Raw genomic sequence first — 21,550 nt, 5'->3', positions numbered from 1 at the left:
CTGGTAGCTTAACCTGCTATTCTGTGATGCCAATCCTGAGAGACTGAATGTTTAAAGACAGGAACCGCTCTTGAGAATTAGAGTGATCTGGAAAGTGTAAAACAGCTTGTCATAAAATATAAAACCAAAAAAGAAAGGCTGCTTCCTCTTAAAGTGGAATCAAGAATAAAACTACAAGATGAAAGAAAAGAAAAAAAAGTGCTGAGGAAGAGGTACAAAAAACTGGACAGCTTACACTGAAGCACTGATCTTCCACACCAGAGTATGTCACACATACCTATAGCATAATTACAAGGAAGTGCCAGATACAAAGTTCAGCTCCTTGGATCACCCAGGCAACTGTGGCCATTTGTGGACTCTCCAGGTTACTCTGACCAAAGTGTGAGAGCAGTGATTCAAATGATGTAGGAGGTTAACCCCATGCTGCATTCACATGATTGCAAGAGCAGTTGTGATTTTAAGAAAAGAATATGAGGTCTGTGTGAGAAGGGAGCGAATCAAAGATTTGTTGGAACATGGCCCATTTTGAAGTCGGGAAGTAGGAAATTGTGTTGGAGAGGTTGGCTAAACTCCAGGAAATGCGTGCATGTACTCCCATGCCTCCTATTAGGATCCAGTGCTTCTAATCAGGGACCCTGTTTTTTACTTCTCAATTGGCCAGGGCCCAGGGCAAATAGCTGTAGTAGGCTACTTGATCAAGAACATGAGAAAAACTTGCAAAGTTGGACAACTTTTCCTCTCTTCTGGGCTTGTGAAACACAGCTTTCTGCCTTCCTTTGGCAACAAGAGCCAACAAGTGTCTGCTACAAATTTCTGTGGCTTTTGCATTTCAGCATTTTGGTATCGTGTGTTTAGGATGAGCCTGCGCACTTGTCAGGCCACACTTCCTGCTGCTGTTCTGTTCTTTGGTGGAACTGTAGCTGTTCCACTGGTACTTAACCAGAGATGGGCATCTCCCCCTGTGAAGGAAAGCACAGGTGGCAAGGCAGTGAGTTCATCATTGGTTCTTGCTCTCCCTAGCTGTCTCTCTCTTATGCCCAGTAACCTTCCCTCCCCTTTCCTCTGTTTCTTTCCTCCCTCCCTTCCTCCCTCCCTCTGCTATCTCACCAGCTCTTGTCTAATCTCCACGCTGCCAGCCTCTTCCTTCCTCAGGTCATCTTGTACAGTCAGCCTTCATATCCGTATCCAGGCAAATATTCTGGAAGAGAACAAAACGTACAATGCCTTTATATCAGAGAAGATCTCATTAAGGATTATTAAACAGAGCTTAAGGCATTGGGATAGGAGAAATGCAGGCTGTTTGATGAGAGATGATTAGTTAATTAAAAAAAGTTTTTAATTGCAAATGTAATGTTTTTCTTTTATTTTTCGGAGCTGATTGACTATCAAGGCCACAAGAAGACAATGAAATTGGTTTTCTTAAGTTTCCTTTTTCCTAGGGTTAATGCAGCTGCTTATTTTCTTTAATAGGTTTCAAAACCTGCTATGGTCCAGAAAGACATTTGTGGAGAACATGAAAATCTATAACCACAGTTATATCTACATGCCTGCCTTTTCCATGAAGACGGGGACCGAGCCATCCCTCCGAGTTTATTATACACTGTCTGATGTCGGTGCCAACCAAACAGTGCTATTTGCCAACCCCAACTTTCTGCGTAGCATTGGAAAGTACTGGAAGATGAAGGGGATCCATGCCAAGCGCCTGTCCACAGGACTCTTCCTGGTGAGCGCAGCCCTGGGCCTCTGTGAAGAGGTGGTCCTCTACGGCTTCTGGCCCTTCTCTGTGAATATGCATGAGCAACCCATCAGCCACCACTACTATGACAACGTCTTGCCCTTCTCTGGCTTCCACGCCATGCCAGAGGAGTTTCTCCAGCTCTGGTATCTGCACAAAGTTGGGGCATTGAGGATGCAGCTGGACCCATGTGAGAACACCTCTCTCCAATCCACTTCCTAGAGACCATGGAAGTAGAACGGATAGAGCCAGGGTATTTTTGCTAGGTTTTTCTATGTGACTACAGAAGTGAATGATCAAGTTGTTTCATGAATTTCTATTGGCCACTTGGAAAAGAGAAGAAGAAAATCCATGCAAAACTTTTAATATTAGCTTGGAAGACAACTAAAGAAACTGTCCTGTGAATCATTTTGTCGGACATCATGGATTTGCAACTAGTACAATGCTGAGGAAGCGGTATTTGTTAAGCACACGTCCGTGGATCGGATCTAGAAGTTACAGTTCAAAAACAAAGCAGAGCGTGAGGATGAGGAACCGATCAAGGTAGAATAAAGGAAATGCAGAGGCAGATGTGTTGCTAAGCAATGGCAAAAACTGGCTTCCTGATAACAGCAAAAACCTGTCTTATTAAGATTGGCATTAGAACTAGAGGGTTTTTTTTAATTACTATTTATTTTTGCCCTATTTAAGGGCCATGGGTGATGGGGTAGGTTTAAAAAAAATCCCTTACTGAGTAAGAGGGATACAAAATGCTACAGCTGATCATTGTGATTTGTTGGACCAAGTCTGTATTAATTGTGATTCTCATCCATTTAAAAAAAAATGAAATGTTAAGAATTGCCTCTCCTCCCTTTGTCATGTCCACTTAGGCAATGTGAAGCAATGTCGAGTTTAGATTGTGTTGATTCATAGTCCGGATAACATGAGCCAATTTCCTGCCTCAGAATGTAGGCCATAAAGTCTAGGTCGGCAAGCCTGTTTGCATTGTTACTATGATTTTAGTGTGAAATGACCAAGTGTGAGTGCATTATTTATTTGTAAATTGGTGTATTGTCTTCATAATTAAATGTTCGGAGATGAAGCTGAGCACAGTGATGTAGAGTCTAGAAGACAGAAGGCAAATCCTATTTGTAGATGTCATAATACAGTCACTCCAACATAAAACATACATGTATGTGCATACAAGCAGGCTCAGATGTTTTCACACTCACAGTTAGACAGAGCTCATCCTCACGCACCTGGAAAAGCTTAACTCCCATGACTTGATATGGCAAAAATCAGTCATCAGTGTTAGAGGGTCATGGTGGATCATGTGCTGTTCCCTGTGTATTGGTTGAAGACAGGCTAGCTTACTATGAGTGCACAATGCTCTCATCACTGTGAGAAGGAAGTCTTACCCCTAAATATTTGTCCAAAAGAACTAAGTGTTCTGTTCATGCTTGCTTCCCACAGAATCTCCTGAATGGGTCCATGTTGATCATGGTCATCCAAAATGTGGCATGTACAATTAACTACTAGTTCCCTTAGGAGCAGTAGGGCAGCTTAGCTTGAAGCACCACTTTGATTTTCCCACAAGAAAACTCTTCTATTAAATTGCACATAGCCAAATGCATTTATGCTCAAGAGAGAGGCAAAGGCAGTCTCTCACATTTGAGTCTTGGGAGGCCTCAATAGAACTGACTATCCTTAATTTAAATGTCACCACAATATTGGCAAATTCTACCAACATGTTTGAATTTTAATGGTCTAAACTTAGTATCCTGTAACTCATAGAGACTACAAGAAGGAGGATTTTTTTCCCATTAGGGTTGCTTACAACAGATCAAGAAAAGTCCCTGAGAAAATTTGAGATCATTGGAGTTGGCGGTTTTAGATGTGTTTGAATTTTGAGGTTATTATAGGAATTAGCAATTAAGGTGGAACTGGTTGACATAAGGTAGATTATCTAGATACCTAGAAAGTTAAGAATTGGAGAGTGAGTATCAGCTCTGTCCAGAACTGGCTTGCCTTTTAAATCCTGTATGACAGCCAAAATGTGATATAAACATCTGTGATTCAGCTGGATTAACATCTGCTTTATGGACAACCCTACTTAAATTATTTTATCATAAAAAGGAGTAAATTTTACTGATAAAAAATATCAAAAAATAAATCAGCCAGCAAAAAATACATGAGATTAATACAATATGTGTCAGTCAGGTTAATGTTTTAATTATTGAAATTGAACTGTAACTAATGAGTTCTGGAAAGCCTATATCATCATTTCCGTGGAAAATGCAATCTTGGAAATTTTACATATCATTGTGAATCCAGGAATAGAATTAGATTTACACAGTGGGTAGCTGGTAAATTTGCAGAACTGTTCTATATGGCTTCTGATTGGCCCACAGAAATGGCCGACACTGGGAATGTTTCTTTAGGCTGGTGCTTCTCAGCTGGGGTGATGCCTCTCTTCCCTCTGGTTTTATTGTCATGACTCAAAGGTGCAGTTTGTATGTTGGAGGTGGAGACCAAGGATTCCATCAAACATCAAGCAAGGCACTGGTCAGCACCAACACATATCTACCCAGTCTAAACCCAGTTCCAAGGTTGAGAAACCCTGGATCATGCCAAAGTGAAGTGTTGATTGTTCTATGTCATCTTCACTCACAGATATGCACATGTACTAGAGCATTCCAAGTATGAATACGCTTTACTGGATGTGTTTTTTAGGGCAGATTACAGTTTGGCATTACTTTTTAGTAACAGTTCATATGTATGCTCTACATAAATGCCTTTTGCTGTGGCTTGTTAGATAAATGTACTACTACTAATGTGTGTGTGTATTTGTGTGGCATGAAGTGATACATCCCTATTATGAAATGTTTGTGTTCCTAAGCAAGAACCCCTAGTATTGTAAAGTACTGTGGAATATTTCTGTGGTTCTATTGAATTCTAAAGTCTCATAGTTTTCTTTCCCTTCCTTGGATAAGACCTTTAGAATTGAATCAAGTATTTTACCAAATTTGGTCAACTATATTTAATATTGCTGGCCCTTAAGATTCAGGTCTGAAGACTTCCAAGTTATGGTAGATGCATTTAGTAAGAAAATACTTAATCAGTTTCAATATAACTGCCAAAAAGGGGGTATCATCAGACTAAATTTTAAATTGTGTTTAGGAACAAAATTTGGGTTTCTTTCATGGAGGCAAAAGGAAGGATTGTGGGGAGAAACTTAATTTTTCTTGGCCCAAATTTGAAAATTGCATCGATTCTAAGAACATAGTGATAACCACTCTTATTTGAATCAGATGCCAGTGAAAGCAAGACAGATGAAGGACTAAGTTATCCTACAAAAAGAGAAGTCATATTTTATGTGAAAGATATTCACCTGGATGCATATGCCTTTTCCAGAACATTTTACCCAAGGGTTACACAGAATTATGCATGTGAATTGCATGATTCTTACACAGAATGCTAAGAGGAACTCCTTGGGTTTCATATCTGTATGGTGCCGTTCTAACTATTTTTGTCTCAGGTAAAAGATTGAAAATGGCCAATGTTCAGATAACACCCTTTGTTTGGTTTTGTGATGTTTCATTCCATTCTCTTGGCTGAGACTTTATTAAGGCTGAATTTAACTTAAGACGGAAGAAATTTGAGCAATGTTTTACTATGGGAAATGACTGAAGAAAAAAATCCTGGGATTCTGTATTTACCAAAAATTTTCTTAGACAAAAGATTTATAGAAACTATATAGATGATGCAAAATGAAAATAATATTAACATTTCTTCTTGTCAGCATCTTTATATAACTTTATTGTGTATAACCAGCCATTCCTTTGTTTGTAAAGTCAGCTACCAAAAATTTTAGTTTCTCTTTGAAAATAAGAATTGTTGAAATTCATAACGAATGTATACAAGTTAAGAAAAATCCAAAAGGAAAGTATCACAAATCCATGAAAAATTTTAAGAAATGCTTGTTGTGTTGCATAAACACTCTTGCACCAGAACCAAGCCTGTGTTTGTGTAAGCCCAGAGATCAGGAGCTGGGAGAACTTTGGGCAACAAGTCCATGACAGAGTAAAGACTAAGAGTAATACTGTGCTTTTTGACTACAGAGCTGACTAGCACAGAGGCGGACTCAGATCGCTTATCTGCTGGTGGGCACTCATCGGGGGTGGAGGTGAGTTGACGGTTTCCAGCTTAGCAGCGGCTTACGTAAGCATTAAAAACAACTAACAGTGTTGATACTTTCATTCTGCTGTGTGCCAAGGAGATGGATGTGAAGTGGCAAGGAGAAAATACCCATATCCCCAAACTCTGAGCATTCAAAAAGTCCAACAAGCCTCTGACCCTGGCATGGACCAGGGGGCATTATCCATCCATGGCTTCTCTCTGCCAGGGAGCTGGCATGGCTCCGAGTTGGAGCTGCTAGCATTGTGCCTAGAGAGGTGCTGAGAACCTTACAATGTCAGTGGCTTTCCACTGTTACTGCTCATATCTGTGCTTTCTAAATTGGGCTGTCTTGTGTTCAAGTCTGATCATGCTGCCTGTGGTTGTGAAAAGCAAGGCTTTCCCTTCATGTGGACTTGTTGAGTTATTTAAGCTAGGAGGATGTCAGGTCTCCCACGTATAAATCCATAAATGTGAAGACACAGCATGTCTGTATACTATGAAATTCCTGTTTTGTAAGTGGATTGAGCTTTATTGGAAAGGAGAGAGAAGAGCGAGCAAAGCAAGTGCATGAGTGGGACAAACATAACATGACCTTTACTCCGTGCAGCATTGGATGAATGCATCCTTCTATCTCCATCACGTGTTTGTTTTGTCTTTCTGGTACCAACATTTCTGACATTTTCTATCTCTAAAATGTCAGAAACACATGACATAAATTGACATGTGAACATTTGTATGATAACCAAAGCCCATGATGAATTTTTCAAAGCATAAGAGTGGAGTTACATTTTGTGATCACTAGTTCAATTACTCCCTTGTGTCCTTCTGGATCCTAACATTATGCCCAAATTCTTTCATATTGTGTTTTCCAGTGAAAGCTGTGGGCTAGAATCAGTAATTCCAAACTGTCTTGGATTTTTAGAATAGCAGCCAAGTACATTGATCCTGTCTTTCTTTTCTTCTTTATAGATGTACTTTAATTCAGAGTTGTCATATCAAAATACACATGTTTTACACAATACTAAGAAACAGACATGATTTAACCTAAGGCCAAGAAAAATTTCTACACGGAAAAAAAACCCAACAGAAATTGATCATTTAGACAAGCTCATGACTGTAATTTGAAAGGAACATGGGGAGGGAACTCGGATGGCAGCTGAGCAGTGTGAGCAGGGGGCAGGTGTCCTTGCATGCAGTCCCCAGAATGAAGCTGCTTCAAAATATTCTAAAGGAAATATGTCATCATCCTGCTATTGGGTTTAAGGATGAAAAGCCGCTGAAGGATGCAGTGTGTGAGCCGGAGCAAGTGTCCACGGGAGGGCAGAGGAGAGCTCCTGTTTGCCTGTCTCAGCCCTGTCCTTGTGTCCTTGCCCTTCCATGCCCTGTCCTCTCAGCTGCTGGATCCCAGGAACACCAACACGCCCACCTGTGCTTTGACACATCCTCCCAAAAACAATACTACCATTTCGATCTCCTGTCTCAGTGACAGTGGTAAATATCATCATAAAATTAACTCTTAAATGTGGTTCCCCATGTCTGTGCATAATTAGAAATCGGAAACCTTAGTTCCCGTTCATACAGTTACTTCAGCAGGAGACTTGGGTGTCCAATGTCCCTAAAGCAAACGTTGATGCTTTTCTTTCCTGTGTTCTTATGTACTTAACGCACACAAATGCACACAATTTACTGTCATTTACGCTCATGGAAAAATGAAGACGCCTGGACGGGTGAGGCTGGGAAGTGGCAGAGGGTGCCTTAAAGTTTTCTGGATTGACTCCTGTTTCCTTACGTGTTTCTTTTATGTGCTTCTGTCACTTTAGAGCTGTACCGGTGTCTATTCCAAGCTGTATGTGTGTCATCAGCCAGAAGTGAAAAATGTAGCAAATATGACCATTTTATAAGAATGCACAATAATCCACACAGGCCTTGGAGAAGTCTGATAACAGTCTGTAAATATTCTTTGTTGCAGTAGTAGAATCTTCTGGTAGGAAACTCCATAGGGGATAACTATCTACAGGACTCATAGACTACGAATGTGTACTCCTCTAGCAAATTCTAGTTTTTACGGGAGCAAGGGGTCAATCGGTCGCTTCCTTATTCAGTCTTAGCATCCGTTCCATGGGCTGTCTTGACTGTAGGTTATTGTTATTTTCATCATATACAGGATAGACAGTTTACAGTGGTTGGTGGCCGCTAAAACACACCACCGTCAGAGTAGGGAGGGGGGAAACGAATCCATAGAGTTCCATGGAAAAGCCTGCTGACTCTTTGAAAAAAATCTAGAATATTACTAGAACTTTAGCTACCAGTACTGCATTGTTAGTCTAAAAGTGTTAGGAAAAAAATTGCTTCTTTCTGGTCTCTTAACTTTGTTGCAGCACATGATGTTATTCCACACACGTGGAAGGTGTTTTAAGGAGCTACTTTTCCGAAAGTGGAGGCAAGAAGAAATAATTTTTAGAAAATCAAATATTCTTTCTTACACAATGTAGTCTGACCAGCAGGCCATGAATGTAATAGCACTGAAAAAAAGATTTTAGATTAGACTATAAAACAAAAAAGTCACCTTTGAAATGTGTATGAAATTACCTCTTCCTGTTAAAGCCCAACTCCACAGGTAGAAAGTATAGGGAAATCAGTTCTCATTTCTTTTTTTAGAGTTTCATATAAAATGTAGCAGGTAAGGGGAAAAAAACCCTTTAATTGGTACTTTTTATTGTGTGACTTGAAAAATCCATTTCTGTCTTCGCTGGTTCTGTTGTTTCTTTGCACGGATTTTACATGCGATGTCATCGGAGGAGATTTGCTGTAAAAACATGTCTTTTTCTTTGGTGTCTTCGTTATAATTACTCCTGGAAGTGAGAAGGTTCACTCAGTCTCAATTTCTCTACCTCCCTTACTTAGAGAAAGTTTGGAAACGTACCCTGTGAATAAAATGAAAATTTTTTATGGCTTGTGTTGTCTTTTTATTTCCCTAAAGTATATGGATAATACTATTTCCTTTTTTTAAAAAAAATCCTGCTTTGTTTCATATCTATGTCAGCTTTTTGTCCTTAGACAGAAAAAGTCATGGTGTTTAGTGAGGGTATGGTTTTGGAAATACAGAATTGTAATTGCTATGAATAGAAGAACACTTGGTACTTCTTAGGCAGAGGAAAGGTACTATTGGGCAAAAGCAAAAGGAAAATGGAACATTTACCTAGTATGATTAATGTAAATGTGCCAGTGATAAATCCATATCACTGTGTATTTCTGAAAAATATTCTGATAATTTCCTACCAAGATGCAAAGTGTTTAGATACCACTTCTGCTCATATGGATGACTTTGAAAAGCCTAAATGTGCCACTTGGTCTGAATTATTTAGATAATTGCTTTAAATTCCCATTTCCTTTGGGTTTTCATGGCCCAGTTCTGCCAGGCATTTTCTCAGAGGGAGTGACATCAGGAAAAGTACCTTGACCCATCTCTTATCAAACATTCTTCTCAGAAATTAAGGGACTGCACACAGATCTCCTTTTTAATTCTCTGACTTCATTCTCACACATCATAACCTTTTGGTCTACACTCTTTTAGGAAAGAATATTCTATTACCTAATGGAAAATATGCCTGACATTTAGCTGAATCAATTGTAGGGGAAATGGCAGATCCCTAATATAAATTAATATGAGTTACCTTAACCTGTTTTCAGACTAGAAGAGGAAAACTACTTTGACTTGTTTTAAACAACTATTGTTAGATCAAAAAGAAAAAAAAAATAAAACCTGAATTTTCCCAAGTCCTGCTGTTCACTTTGTTTTGCTTTAAACATTAAAAAACAGATATTAAATACCCAAAAGCATCCACTCAAAAATCCCCCTCCAAAACTAAAAATAGGATAATTACAGGATGATTGAACTCACTCATAGTGCAAATTGCCCATTTGTCCGAAAATATCGTGAATACAGTAAATATTTTGTTGAAGATATTGTAAACAAGTTCTTTGCTGTATCTTATATACAGATCCAGTGAGAATGATTTTGTTTCCTTTAAAAACAATAGTTTTGGGGGCACTGAAATCAGCCTTAATATTTGAAAACTTTTTCATGATAATGTAATTAAAGGTTATATTAAAAGGCGTTCCGGGTGTTTTTTGGTCTTAGGATAGATGGCAATTGAGAAAATCCCAGCCTTTGAGTTGCGACTGAAGGTAAGCATAGAGTGTACATGTTCATCAGGTTGAACCACTATCACCAGCTGCCTAGCAGGTGCGTTCTGATCTCCTGGAGTTCTCTACTAGAGATGAATACTGACATCTCTTTTTGTGCTATTGGTCCTTTGGTAGTGGTGGAGGCCAGATTAGCCTTGTCCTAAGTGGTCAACTCTACATCTGATTGTGTGAGATACACATTTGATGTTTGTTTTCAATTTTTACAACAGTATCAATTTTATAATATGAATTGATATAAAAAGTATATATATTTTCTTATGACAATAGGAATGCACTTCAAAAGTGTACGAAGAATGAAATGGAAAAAATGAATGTATTTTAATGCAAAAGTTTTGAAATCTTTGCAAAAGAGGAGTATTCAAAAACTCATGAAAATGCAAATATTTTTTCCACAAAAGAAATTTCTCTTTTCATTTCATTTTAATGGGGTTTTTGAAATACCCTTTACTCCTTATCTTGTACGCTATGGTACAAATTTATGTGCTACAGATTCTGCAGCCTTTGACTTTCACCCATTGTTATATTTCTTTGTAAAATGCATCTTTAGTCAGCAACCTCATATCCTAGGAATCTAAAAGGAGTGGCTAAGTTTTAATTTTGTTCTGCTTGTGACATGACAGGATTCCAGGCTTCATTCTATGCTGGAAATCAAAATTCCTTCTTTGTATTTCCCAGGCCCATCTTCATCAAACTCCCCATCAAAACAGCTGTTATTGTTGTTTTGGTTGAGAGAAATGTCAAACCTGGGGAATTGTTGCTGTGGCTGACTTTCCTCATACTCCAGTTCATCCTTTCTGCAGCAGTTGCCACTGGCTTGACACTGCTGCTGTTGTTATTATTAAGGAAATGGGCTGACCAAAATCCGCGTGAGAGATGAGCATACCACTGTGATTAAAATGAAGTTGAGTCACTAATACAAAATGTTTTAAAAAGATTGATTTAGTTAGTTAGTTATTATATTTATTATGTGAAAGGCAGATTTCTAGAGTGAATGTGGGACTGGGGGTGAGGATCTTGCATGTGCTGGTTCACTTCGGAAAAGACCACAACGGTCGGAGTCCAAGACCAGGAAGGAGCTTCTTCCAGAGTGGGTGCAGGGGTCCAAGGCTTTTGGCCTTCCTTTACTGATTTCTCAAGCCACAGGCAGGGAGCTGAATGGGAAATGGAGCAGTCTGAACACTACCTGGCACCCATATGGATGCCAGCACTGCAAAGGAGAGGGATTAGCGTGCTAAGCCACTGCACCGGCTCCACTAATACATTTTTAACAACTTTATTTAGGAATGGCTTATTCATCCTGTAACTTGCCTCTTATAAAAATATTTTAACAAATATTTTGTTTTAACAAAGTATACACTAAAATCCATGAAAAACGTGCAGTTTATAGTTTGGGGCAAAGGAAAGGTATTTTGGAAGGATGCTGAGAATAGATGGATTGTAATACAGGGAACAATTCTTTCCTCCTAGAATAACAGTCATGGCAGTTGAGAAAAGGAAAGAGTCTTGAATTAGATTCAGCTTGAGTTCATTTCCTTGACAATTAGCTCAAATTCTTACAAATCTGGGCTCCTTAAATAGATAGTTTTTGCGCACTAGAGGGCTCTAACACACAATAATGTGTAATTGAAAACATTGATAACCTGCTTTCTTTTTTTTTCTTTTTTTCAAATTTTTTTCCTCAACAAATATTTATTAAACCTGGACTAGTATGTTATTATACTGAAATTTTAAGAAACATAAAAATGACTATATTCTGAATCTCTAAAATATTGATGAGAATGCTTCAGAAGTCTCATGAAAGAATGGAATGACAAGATAAGTTCATTTGGGTGCAAAAAATTTTGCAATCCATGCAGTTTTTTCATAATATACATTTTTCAGGAATTTTTGAAGACCCCTTGTGCACATGAACTTCAAGTTCTTTTGCATCTAAATACATATATCTCTTAATTCCACCTTTGCATGAACATTTTTGAAAAACACGTGTGCACTTTAGTAAGAGAAATAAAGCAACACAAAAGTTAGAACGAAGGGAAGTGTGAAACAAGTTGGTAAAGCAAGAAAAGAGAATGATAACAATTCCAGAGAGCAGTGAATCCTGGCCAAGGTCTCAATTTAGATCTGTAAGTATCTCCTGTAGGGAGTGGCCAGGCCCTGAATCTCAGGGGACAGCCTCTCTGAGTTTTTCAGGAGTGCTAAGAACAGATGCAGCCACCATTTGCAGGTGCGTGAGCACAGGCTGTGGTGATGCTAAAGGGACACACGTCTACTCCTCTCCACCAGCAAGCTGGGCTCCTCCTCCTCCTGGCTTTGCCTTCCCAGAATCCCCCTCCTTTTCCTGTCGTCCATCTTTGAATGTTCCAAACCATAATGTGCTAGCAGTACCTCCACTAAATACAATTCCCATAGAACCTTCACTAAAGGCCAAAAGTCATGAACACTTCTCCATATTTATTGTATTTATATCTCAAACTGTTGCTTTGTTACCGAAATATTTTGGAGTAAGTTGCATAGACTATAAACTTTTATTTCCAAAGACTCCAACGTGTATATGCTAACAAAAATATTTCCCTATAAAAATTTAGTATAACAATAAATTCAAAAATTTAATCCTGATGTAGCATCTAATATGCAGTTGATATTGAAATTTTACCAATTATGAATACCTTTATAGGTATCTTATTCTGCTCCTCAAAAATAATCTAGGACCATAGATTGCATTTAACCTTTGTGCCTCTTGACTTAGTCCTTTCATCTGAATCTTTTCCTGTCTTTCTTCATCTTTTTAACTTTGACATTTAAAAAACTTATGGGTCAGTTAAATATTTCTGAATTGAGGTTCCCATGATTAGATTCAGTTCACGCATTTTTTGGCAGAAGTGTTGCATATTCTGAGAATGTCATATCCTTATGAATTAAAACATCTTTTATTCTCAAAACAGTATGAGTGCCTGTTTCTCTGCAAGCTCAGCAACAGAGTGTGAGGTCAAGGATTTGAATTTCCTGTCCAGGTGCTATCTGAAAAACGATGTCTTATAGTTCTGAAAAATAAACTCTAATAAAGCAGAATTAGAAATAAATGAAATACATCAATTTTAAGCATATGCTGGTGATGATAAATTTGGGCAAATATTTAAGATATGTCTACCATTCTAGATAGTTTTTTGCTCCCTTTTCTGTAAATGCTCTTAAATTTTTATCTACCCACTGATCTGCTTTCTGTCATTGTGGTTTGTTTGTGTACTCTAGAACATCATATAGGTGAAATCATAAGGGGTGTGCACATATACTAAACTGCAAGAGCAGCTTTAATTGTATTATGGGCACTTGTGCGGATGGAGGAGCTTGGGTGAAGGAATGTCTTATCTGTCACACCCATGGCCTCAAAACAGTCATCACTGGTGGTAACTGCATGGTGTCTGGTGCGGTGTGCAAGCAGCGGGGAAGGGAGTATTAGACTGCCTTATGAGAAAGTGTAGCTGGGGAAGGGAAAGAGTGCTATGGCCTAGAGGGTTAAGCTGGTTTTTGTGATACCAGCATCCCATATGAGTACCAGTTCAAGTTCTGAATGCTCCACTTCCCTTCTAGCTAGTGTGCTTTCAGGAAACTCTACAAGGATGGCCTACATGCTCAGGCCCCTGTGCCCATGTGGGTGACCCGGAAATAGTTCCTAAATCTGGCAGCCACTTGGGGACTGAACTAAGCAGTGGAAGGTCTCTCTCTGCCTTTCTTTGTCTATCTCATCCTACCTCTCTCACTCTCATTTTGCAAATAATCTTTTCCAACAAATAGATCATTTTTTTAAATGGTGTAGCTGGAGAGTATTCAATGCTAGATAATTTGATCATGAATATCTTTGATTATATAATGGAGTATCTCAGAAATGGTAAGAAGGAAGATTCTGGTGGTCTTCTGATGTATATGAGACAAAGGAAGTTAGGTAAAAATTTTTAAGTTAGGTAAAATTATTTTTGCTTTTAAGTTTACAAGGCAGAGAGAGAGATTTTCCATCTACTGATTCGCTCCCGATATAGCAGTCAAAGTTAAGCCAAGTCTGAGAAGGGTAAACAGCTGAATTGTAAGCAAAAGGCAACTTATCTGTATGTGGCAATGATGATAACTGCTGAGGAGTTTATCTGGCCCATAGAATGCATCTGTGGCTTGCACTTGGCACACTTACATCCTGTATTTCAGCTATTCTGGGATAGGAATTGGTGAGCCCCATCCTTGGTACCCTAGGCTGTGAACAGAACCCCCTCTTGGGCAGAGATCCACTCTGTAACTCATGCATTGCTCCTGTTGTATCTCCAGCAGAAGTTGCTGCAATTGAACTTCTTATGAAGTCTTCTAGACCTGAAGACCTTTTTGTAGCCCCCCTCTTCCAGAAACTCAGTGCACCCTTACTCACATATGGACACTTTTGCATCTTCAAGGCCCATGTCAAAGGCCACCTCCATGGGAGCCATTCCTGAATGATCTGTCCATTGCAAGTGCCTTCCTGCCTCTCTAATCCACGTTGCTGGGACTCTCCCTTCCCTGTATATATCCTGTATTCTGCTCCAGGTATTTGTTTCCTACTGAAAACTGTGGGCAGGGTTCTCGAAGGGCTCCAGAGATTTAATTAATTTTTTTTTTATATGGAAGAAAGTGAAGAGAGCTGAGGACAACAAGTCACAGATATAAACTTGTGGCCTTTCAACACTTAGTGCTCGGGCTGGGTTATTTGTGTGTGCTTTGCATATACACTCTTGCACAAATAAATGTATGTCAAAGGGAAAGATCAGAAAATGACTGGGAGCATGGATTTGCAAGTTCATCATATTTACCCCAGACTATGCTATTCTGACTAAATGAATTCTTGAGTAATTTACTTTCTCAGTTCCATTAAATCTATTTATCTCTCAAAAATGGGTTTAATAATAATTCTTTTTCAGTGTTGTTGAAAAGATTAAGTGAATACAGAATTCTGAGCACATAGAGCACTTAGCAAATGGATCACTTAGCACGGGGCTAGCATGAAGTAAGTGCATTGCAAATGGCACCTGTTGTGACAGCTGTAATACTTCTGAAATAATTAATATACTTTCCTCTTCTGACTTTACGGGCACACACTCTTTACATCAATACAATAATGTTAGAGGTGGGCAAAGGGAGTTAGCAATGTTACAAATGGAAGTAAATAAATCATCGTTTCCCATACTTGACATTGAGAGTAGAATTATGCATCAAGAAGACAATAACCTAGTAAGCAGATGGGCCTTTTGAGATGAGACTAAAAAATTTCAATTAATATTCTCTCACATTCTTACCACTTTTAGCCTCTCAAGACTAGCGTATTTTATTTCATAACCAGGATTTTGAGATTAGTTTTTCTTAGGGAGGGTCACACAGGAAGATTAGCATAGAGGTTCTGCTTCTATCTATCCCAAAGGCTTCTGGGAAGGCAAGGAGTGAGAGATTCACACCTCTGCCCTCACTGGAAGTTGTCCTTGACCATTCACACCCCGACTCCCTTTCTACCATCCCGATATGGCTATTGGTTCGATCACCACATGCACAAGGGTCCCCAGCTCTGTCTCTGGAATGGAGAAAGCATTCCCTGCTGGGAAGGGCTTTCCTTGCCATACAATGAGAGCTCTCCCTCCTGACTTTCAGTACTGTAGCCACTGTGGCTCTTGCATGGGATGCTCAAGTGTTGCAGCTGGACATGCTGCTTGCTACATAACCAGCTGCCTTCCTGTGTTCAGATGTGTCCAGTTTACCTAACCCACACCTCCCTTCTTCTTTCCTCTTCCAAATACGAAAAAGCTTTGCTTTCTCAGCAGATGAGTCTTAGAGGCCATCACTACAGCTTCAAGTGTCTGCACTGTTAGCACCTGGACTCAGGAGCTGAATCTAGGATTCACACCCAAACACTCTGCTGTAGGGTGTAGGCATATGAACCACTAGGCTAAAGGGCTGCTTGCAATATTTTCATGTAATTCATGCCACATCATTCTTGCTGACAAAATTATCGTTTTTTTATTACTCCCTCCTTTACTTCTTCACATGCAACCATGACTTCTATGAGTCATAAATTTTCATTCTTCCTCCTGTCCACACCATCACCTATACACAAACACATGGAGAGGGAGAAAAGAAAGTAAGAAGGGAGAGAATAGAGGGAAGCAGGAGGGAGGCGATGAAAAAAGGAAAGAAGTAGAAAGAAAGATTATGTGCCAGACAGCCCCAGGTGAGTTCCCAGAGGATAGCTGACACTGACTCTTAGCTGTGTTACCCCTGCCATCTGGCACAGCTCCTTGCGTCTTCAGGTGACTGTAGTCCCAGTTGCTTGAGATTCCAAATGAGATTTGCCCAGCTAAGCTCATAAAATCATAAAATCATGAGTAATAAGCTGCTGTTTTAAGGCACCATATTTAGGGATAGTTTAGTGAATAGCAAATAGAAATTGGTACCTGTATGTGAGCTGTTCTATAACAGAAAATCCAACTTATGCAGCATTGACCTTGGAACTGAGTTGGGAATGGAAGCCTAATAGGGAAACTATTGGCAGACTCTTCAAGTACAATAGGGAAGTTATCACAGGATGCTGGATTACAGAGGATGTGTTTTGTTTGGAAGAATGGTAAACAACATTAGCCCCAGTTCTTGTGAAACGTCTAAAGGGCACTTAACAAGCCTATGGCTTTGCCAATGAAGTTTTCAGACACAATGTTGAAAGTGATAACTGGCTTCTTCCAGGGCCCACACTCAAATAGAAGAGGGAGTTGAACTGAAGAAGAAACTCTTCTGTTTTGTAAATTAGGATAGAATGGAAAATAGAGATTGTGACAGCCTTCCTAGCTCACTGAAGGCTCCATGCCTCAGAGTACTGATCGCCACCTTGGTGCTAGCAGCAAGAGGTGGCCTCAGTGTACAGGTGAAGTCAAGGATGTGGCCAACAAGACATTCTGTGGACCCCTCAGGAAGAGGAAGACGTGTGTTTTATGGTTTCCCAGGCTGATAAAGATCTTAGAGTATGTCACTCAGACTTTAGCAACTAAATGAATCAGCTCAAACACCCTGATACTCAAAGGATAATGAGGCCTTCCCTGAAGATATTAATGGGTTTTGATCCCATGGAGGGAGCACCAATAATATTAGCAGCAAACCTCTGGGATTTTCACCCCTTGTGCTGGGAAAAACATGCAAAGGAATGGCTACAAGGTGTGAACTAGGCTGAGAAATCAACCTCACTTTTAAGAATGAAATTTCTAATGCAAAATAAAGATGCTATGGGGGCTGGTGTAGGGGCCTAGCAAACTCATCATCTGCCTGGGTGCTGACATCCCATGTAGGTGTTGGTTCATGCCCTGGCTGCTCCACTTTCCTTCCTTCCTTCCTTCCTTCCTTCCTTCCTTCCTTCCTTCCTTCCTTCCTTCCTTCCTTCCTTCCTTCCTTCCTTCCTTCCTTCCTTCCTTCCTTCCTTTCTTCCTTTCTTCTCTCTCTCTCTTTCTTTTTTTCTCCACTTTTGACCCAGCACTCTGCTTGTGACCTAGGACAGCAATGGAGGATGTTCTGATATCTGGGTCCCTGCACCCACTTGGGAGACCATGAAGAATCTTTTGGCTCCTGGCTTTGGATCAGCTCAGCTTTGGCCACTGTGGTCATCTGGGGGCTGAACCAGCAAATGGAAGACCTCTCTATCTCTGTTTCTTATTCTCTCTGTAAAATATGCCTTTCAAATACAAAATAAACATCATTTTAAAAAGATTCATTTCTTTTTATTGGAAATGCGGATATACAGAGAGAGGAGAGACAGGAATATCTTCTGTCCAATGGTTCACTCCCCAAGCGGCCACAATGGCTAGAGCTGAGCCAGTCCAAAGCCTGGAGCCTGGAGCTTCTTCTAGGTCTCCCAAGTGGGTGCAGGATCCCAAGGCTTTGGGCCACCCTTGACTGCTTTCCCAGGCCACAAACAGGGAGCTGGATGGGAAGCGGGACTGCTGAGATTAGAACTGGTGCCCATATAGGATCCTGGCACATTCAAGGCAAGCGCTTTTGCCACTAGGCCATGGCGCCAGGCCCGACTCCCAAGAAGTCTTAAAAAGCCTCACGATTTGTGGTTTGTCTCTGGAACACTAATTCTTCACATATTACCTTTTTTTAAAAAAAAATGATTTATTAGTTTGTTTGTTTATTGGAAATTCAGTTGCAGAAATTCTATCCACTGGTTCACTCCCCGGATAGCCATAACTGCAGGGTTGTTGAATCCAGGAGCTTTAGCCACATCTCTCATGTAGCACGTTCTTTCAAAATTCCCCTTTCATCTGAAACATTTCAAGTCACAGTGAAAAGCCCCACATCTACATCGGATGGAAGGCACCAGCTGAGCTCTCAGTCAATGGCAAGAACCAACTGCCAGCCATGCGAGGGAGCCATCTTCTAGTTCAAGTCCAACCAAGGCTGCCAACCAGCATAGTAATTAGCATTATCTGCAAGCAGCTGTTTGAGGGGCCTGAAGCACGAACTCCCCAGCTGAAACAGGAAACAGAAGAAAATGTTGCTTGGAAGCCATTAAATGTTATGGCAGTTTATTAGCAGCGATGGAGAAATAGACTAGTATCAGAGTTTTTCAAACTGTTGCAGTCAGCTTAAATACTTATCAGTTAAGCATGGCAATTGGATATCTTGGTAAGAATGTGAATCAACTAGTATTTTTCTACTTTGTTAGGAAGAGATTCTGGTGGATGTGTAGTGTTAGGCTTTTAAAAAAAGCAAACAACTTGATGTGTAATCACTTACCATTCAGCCTTTGACAATGAGCAATGTGTTGGTTCTAGAGTATCCATGGTGTTGTGAAAGTGCTACCATGGTCGGCTTTGAAACATTTCCATCATTTCAAAAACAAGAAGCCCCATACCCATCAGCAGTCACTCCCCATTTCTTACCCACCTCTCAGCTGTATTCAGCCACAAATGTACTTCCTGACTCAATAGACTCACATACTCTGAATGTTTCCTGTACGTGATTCCAGTTCCTTGTGAATATCCCTGGTACAGCAGCAACACATTACTCAAGTGCTTGGGCCCCTGCCACCCACATAGCACAATTGGATGGACTTCTAGGCTTTTGGCTTCAGCCTGGTCCAACCCGGGGTATAGGAGCCATTTGGGGAGTGAGCCAGCGGATGAAAGATCTTGTCTTTGTCTTTCCTTCTCACTCTGTACCTCTTCCTGTCAAGTAAATAAACCTGTTTAAAAAGAATCTAACAATGATGTTCTCTTCTCTTGTTCTTCCTGTGTTCCTGTCCCTGTGTGTTCTTTTCTGTTTCTTTCCGTCTCTATCTCTGATGATTCAGCTAAAAATTTGTAAGCCTTCTTCAGACACTACTACTGTTTTCATCAATTTTCTGTATATTTTTATTTCCTTTATTTCACCGATTTGGCTATTAATCACTACTGCTTTCTTTTAGTCACTTGTTTTAAATTTGCTTTGATGCCTGTTTCCAGGAGCTTGAGGTCAAAGTTCACATCACTCACTTGTAATGTTCATTGTCAACATGAATATGTTGTAAAATTTCCTCTAAGTTCCTTAAACTGTGTCCTCCAAGTTTTGTTTTACTGTTGGCTGTGGTTTTTTTTTTTGCTTTTTTCATCTCAAATATGTTGTAACTTCCCTTTGATTTATTTTTTATCTAATTTTCTTCAAACCAATACTTATTTATGAATGTGTTGTTCTGTTTCTATATATGCTAGTTTCCTTACTACCGCTTATTTCTATTTTAATTCCATTGTGGTCAGATATCATACTTTTTATGACTTCAATATTTGCAGATCTATTGAGGTTTGTTATGGCATAGCATATAATATCTCATGAGGTGTATTTCTCACACATTTCAGAATATGCATTCTGCTGTTATGGGGTGAGGTGTTATCCCTGGTCCCAGGTACAATGTTGAATTCACTGCCATCTCCAGGTGATTTAAATGATTGAAATACCCTTCTTCATTTTCCAAGTGAAGGTAAAAAAGAGCAGTGAATCTGTACGGACTCAGGTAAAGGCAGCTAAAGAACATAGGAAATTCCAGAGAAGCTGATTGTGGAGAAAAAAATAATAATAAATAAACCACCAGAGCAACATTTCTCTATGGCTGAAAAGTCCCCTCCCTGGCAACAGATGCCTGAAGGAAAGGAATAACAGGCTACTTTAGAGGCCATGATGCAACCTGCATTGAAAGCGCTCATGGTCTGACACAGCAGTGAGAAGCCACGGGTGATGAGGGGCCTTCCGACTCAGCCTCCTGAATTGTCATGCCAACTAATTGAACAAGTTCTGCTAGGAGACTAAACGCCCGTCAAAATACGGTTTGTGCTTCATAATACTATGGCAATCCTCCTTTTATTGGCGATTCTTGACCCAATGTCGAGGTGGTGTTCTCCCTCCAAACACCACATCTGTCATCCAACCAAGATACTGAGCAGTTACAGCATCTTAAAGGTCCAGGTGGCAAAAGGGACCTTTGCCCAGTGACTGCTGCTGTAGCTGAAGAAAACGCTTCGAGGAAATGATGCAATTTAAAGGATTAAGCCTTTTATGCATTCAAGGTCTTGCTTGTGCCAGGATGACACTTATACAATGCCTGCATCCTGTTCCACGGAACCTGGGCTTGAGTCTTGACTCCAGAACCCAATTCCATCCTCTTGCTAACACACACCCTAAAATACAACAGATGATAGCTCATTTACTTGGATTCCCTGTCACTCATGTCCGATACCTGCTTCAACTCCTGGCCTTGCCTAACCTGAGCTGCTGCAGGCGTTTGGGGACTGAATCAGCAGATAAAAAATAATCTCTTGTTTGGGTCCAGCGCGGTAGCCTAGCTGCTAAAATCCTCTCCTTGAACACACCAGGAGCCTATATGGGCGCTGGTTCTAATCGTGACAGCACCACTTCCCATCCAGCTCCCTCACTGTGGCCTGGGAAAGCAGTTGAGGATTGCCCAATGCCTTGGGACCCTGCACCCACATGGGAGACCTGGAAGAGACTCCGGGCTCCAGGCTTTGGATCAGCTCAGCTCTGGCCATTGTAGCCGCTTGGGGAGTGAATCCACAGATGGAAGATCTTCCTCTCTGTGTCCCCTTCTCTCTTTATTTGTATCTACCTTTGCAATAAAAATAAATAAATCTTTAACAAAAAAAAAAATAAAATACCTCTCATTTATCCTTTTATCTGTTATTTACAAAAAGTTAACGTCATATTTAAGGATAACAGAATTAAAAATGCTTATTTCTGTGCACTATTATTTGAAAATCCCTATGTAGAAGGAGTCTCGCAAAAGTTGATGAAAAATGTATATTACAAAATACTATGGATTTCGATTTTTTCACAAGAATACATTTCTGTCTTATTTTTAATTTTATTAGTTGTATTGCACATTAGTCTTATTAATGTGATTAATTTTGTTAC

General features: G+C 40.0%; 1 protein-coding gene across 2 annotated transcripts in view; it reads left to right on the top strand.

The window, feature by feature from the left end:
- ST8SIA1 (ST8 alpha-N-acetyl-neuraminide alpha-2,8-sialyltransferase 1) overlaps positions 1-8,842 on the top strand; it is a 118,616-nt gene extending 109,774 nt beyond the window's left edge. For both annotated transcript variants that reach the window (XM_040967679.1, XM_040967684.1), the window contains exon 5: positions 1,471-8,842. In XM_040967679.1, coding sequence (XP_040823613.1) covers positions 1,471-1,957 — 487 coding nt within the window. In that variant the 3' untranslated portion in view covers positions 1,958-8,842. The remainder of the gene's footprint in view (positions 1-1,470) is intronic.
- The last annotated feature ends 12,708 nt before the right edge of the window (positions 8,843-21,550 follow it).

This window comes from Ochotona curzoniae, unplaced genomic scaffold, assembly GCF_017591425.1.
Source record: "Ochotona curzoniae isolate NIBS_2020 unplaced genomic scaffold, NIBS_Ocur_1.0 contig_1482, whole genome shotgun sequence".
NCBI lineage: Eukaryota > Metazoa > Chordata > Mammalia > Lagomorpha > Ochotonidae > Ochotona > Ochotona curzoniae.
The sequence above is the reverse complement of the archived record's forward strand: the minus strand, read 5'-3'. Positions and strand labels throughout refer to the sequence as shown.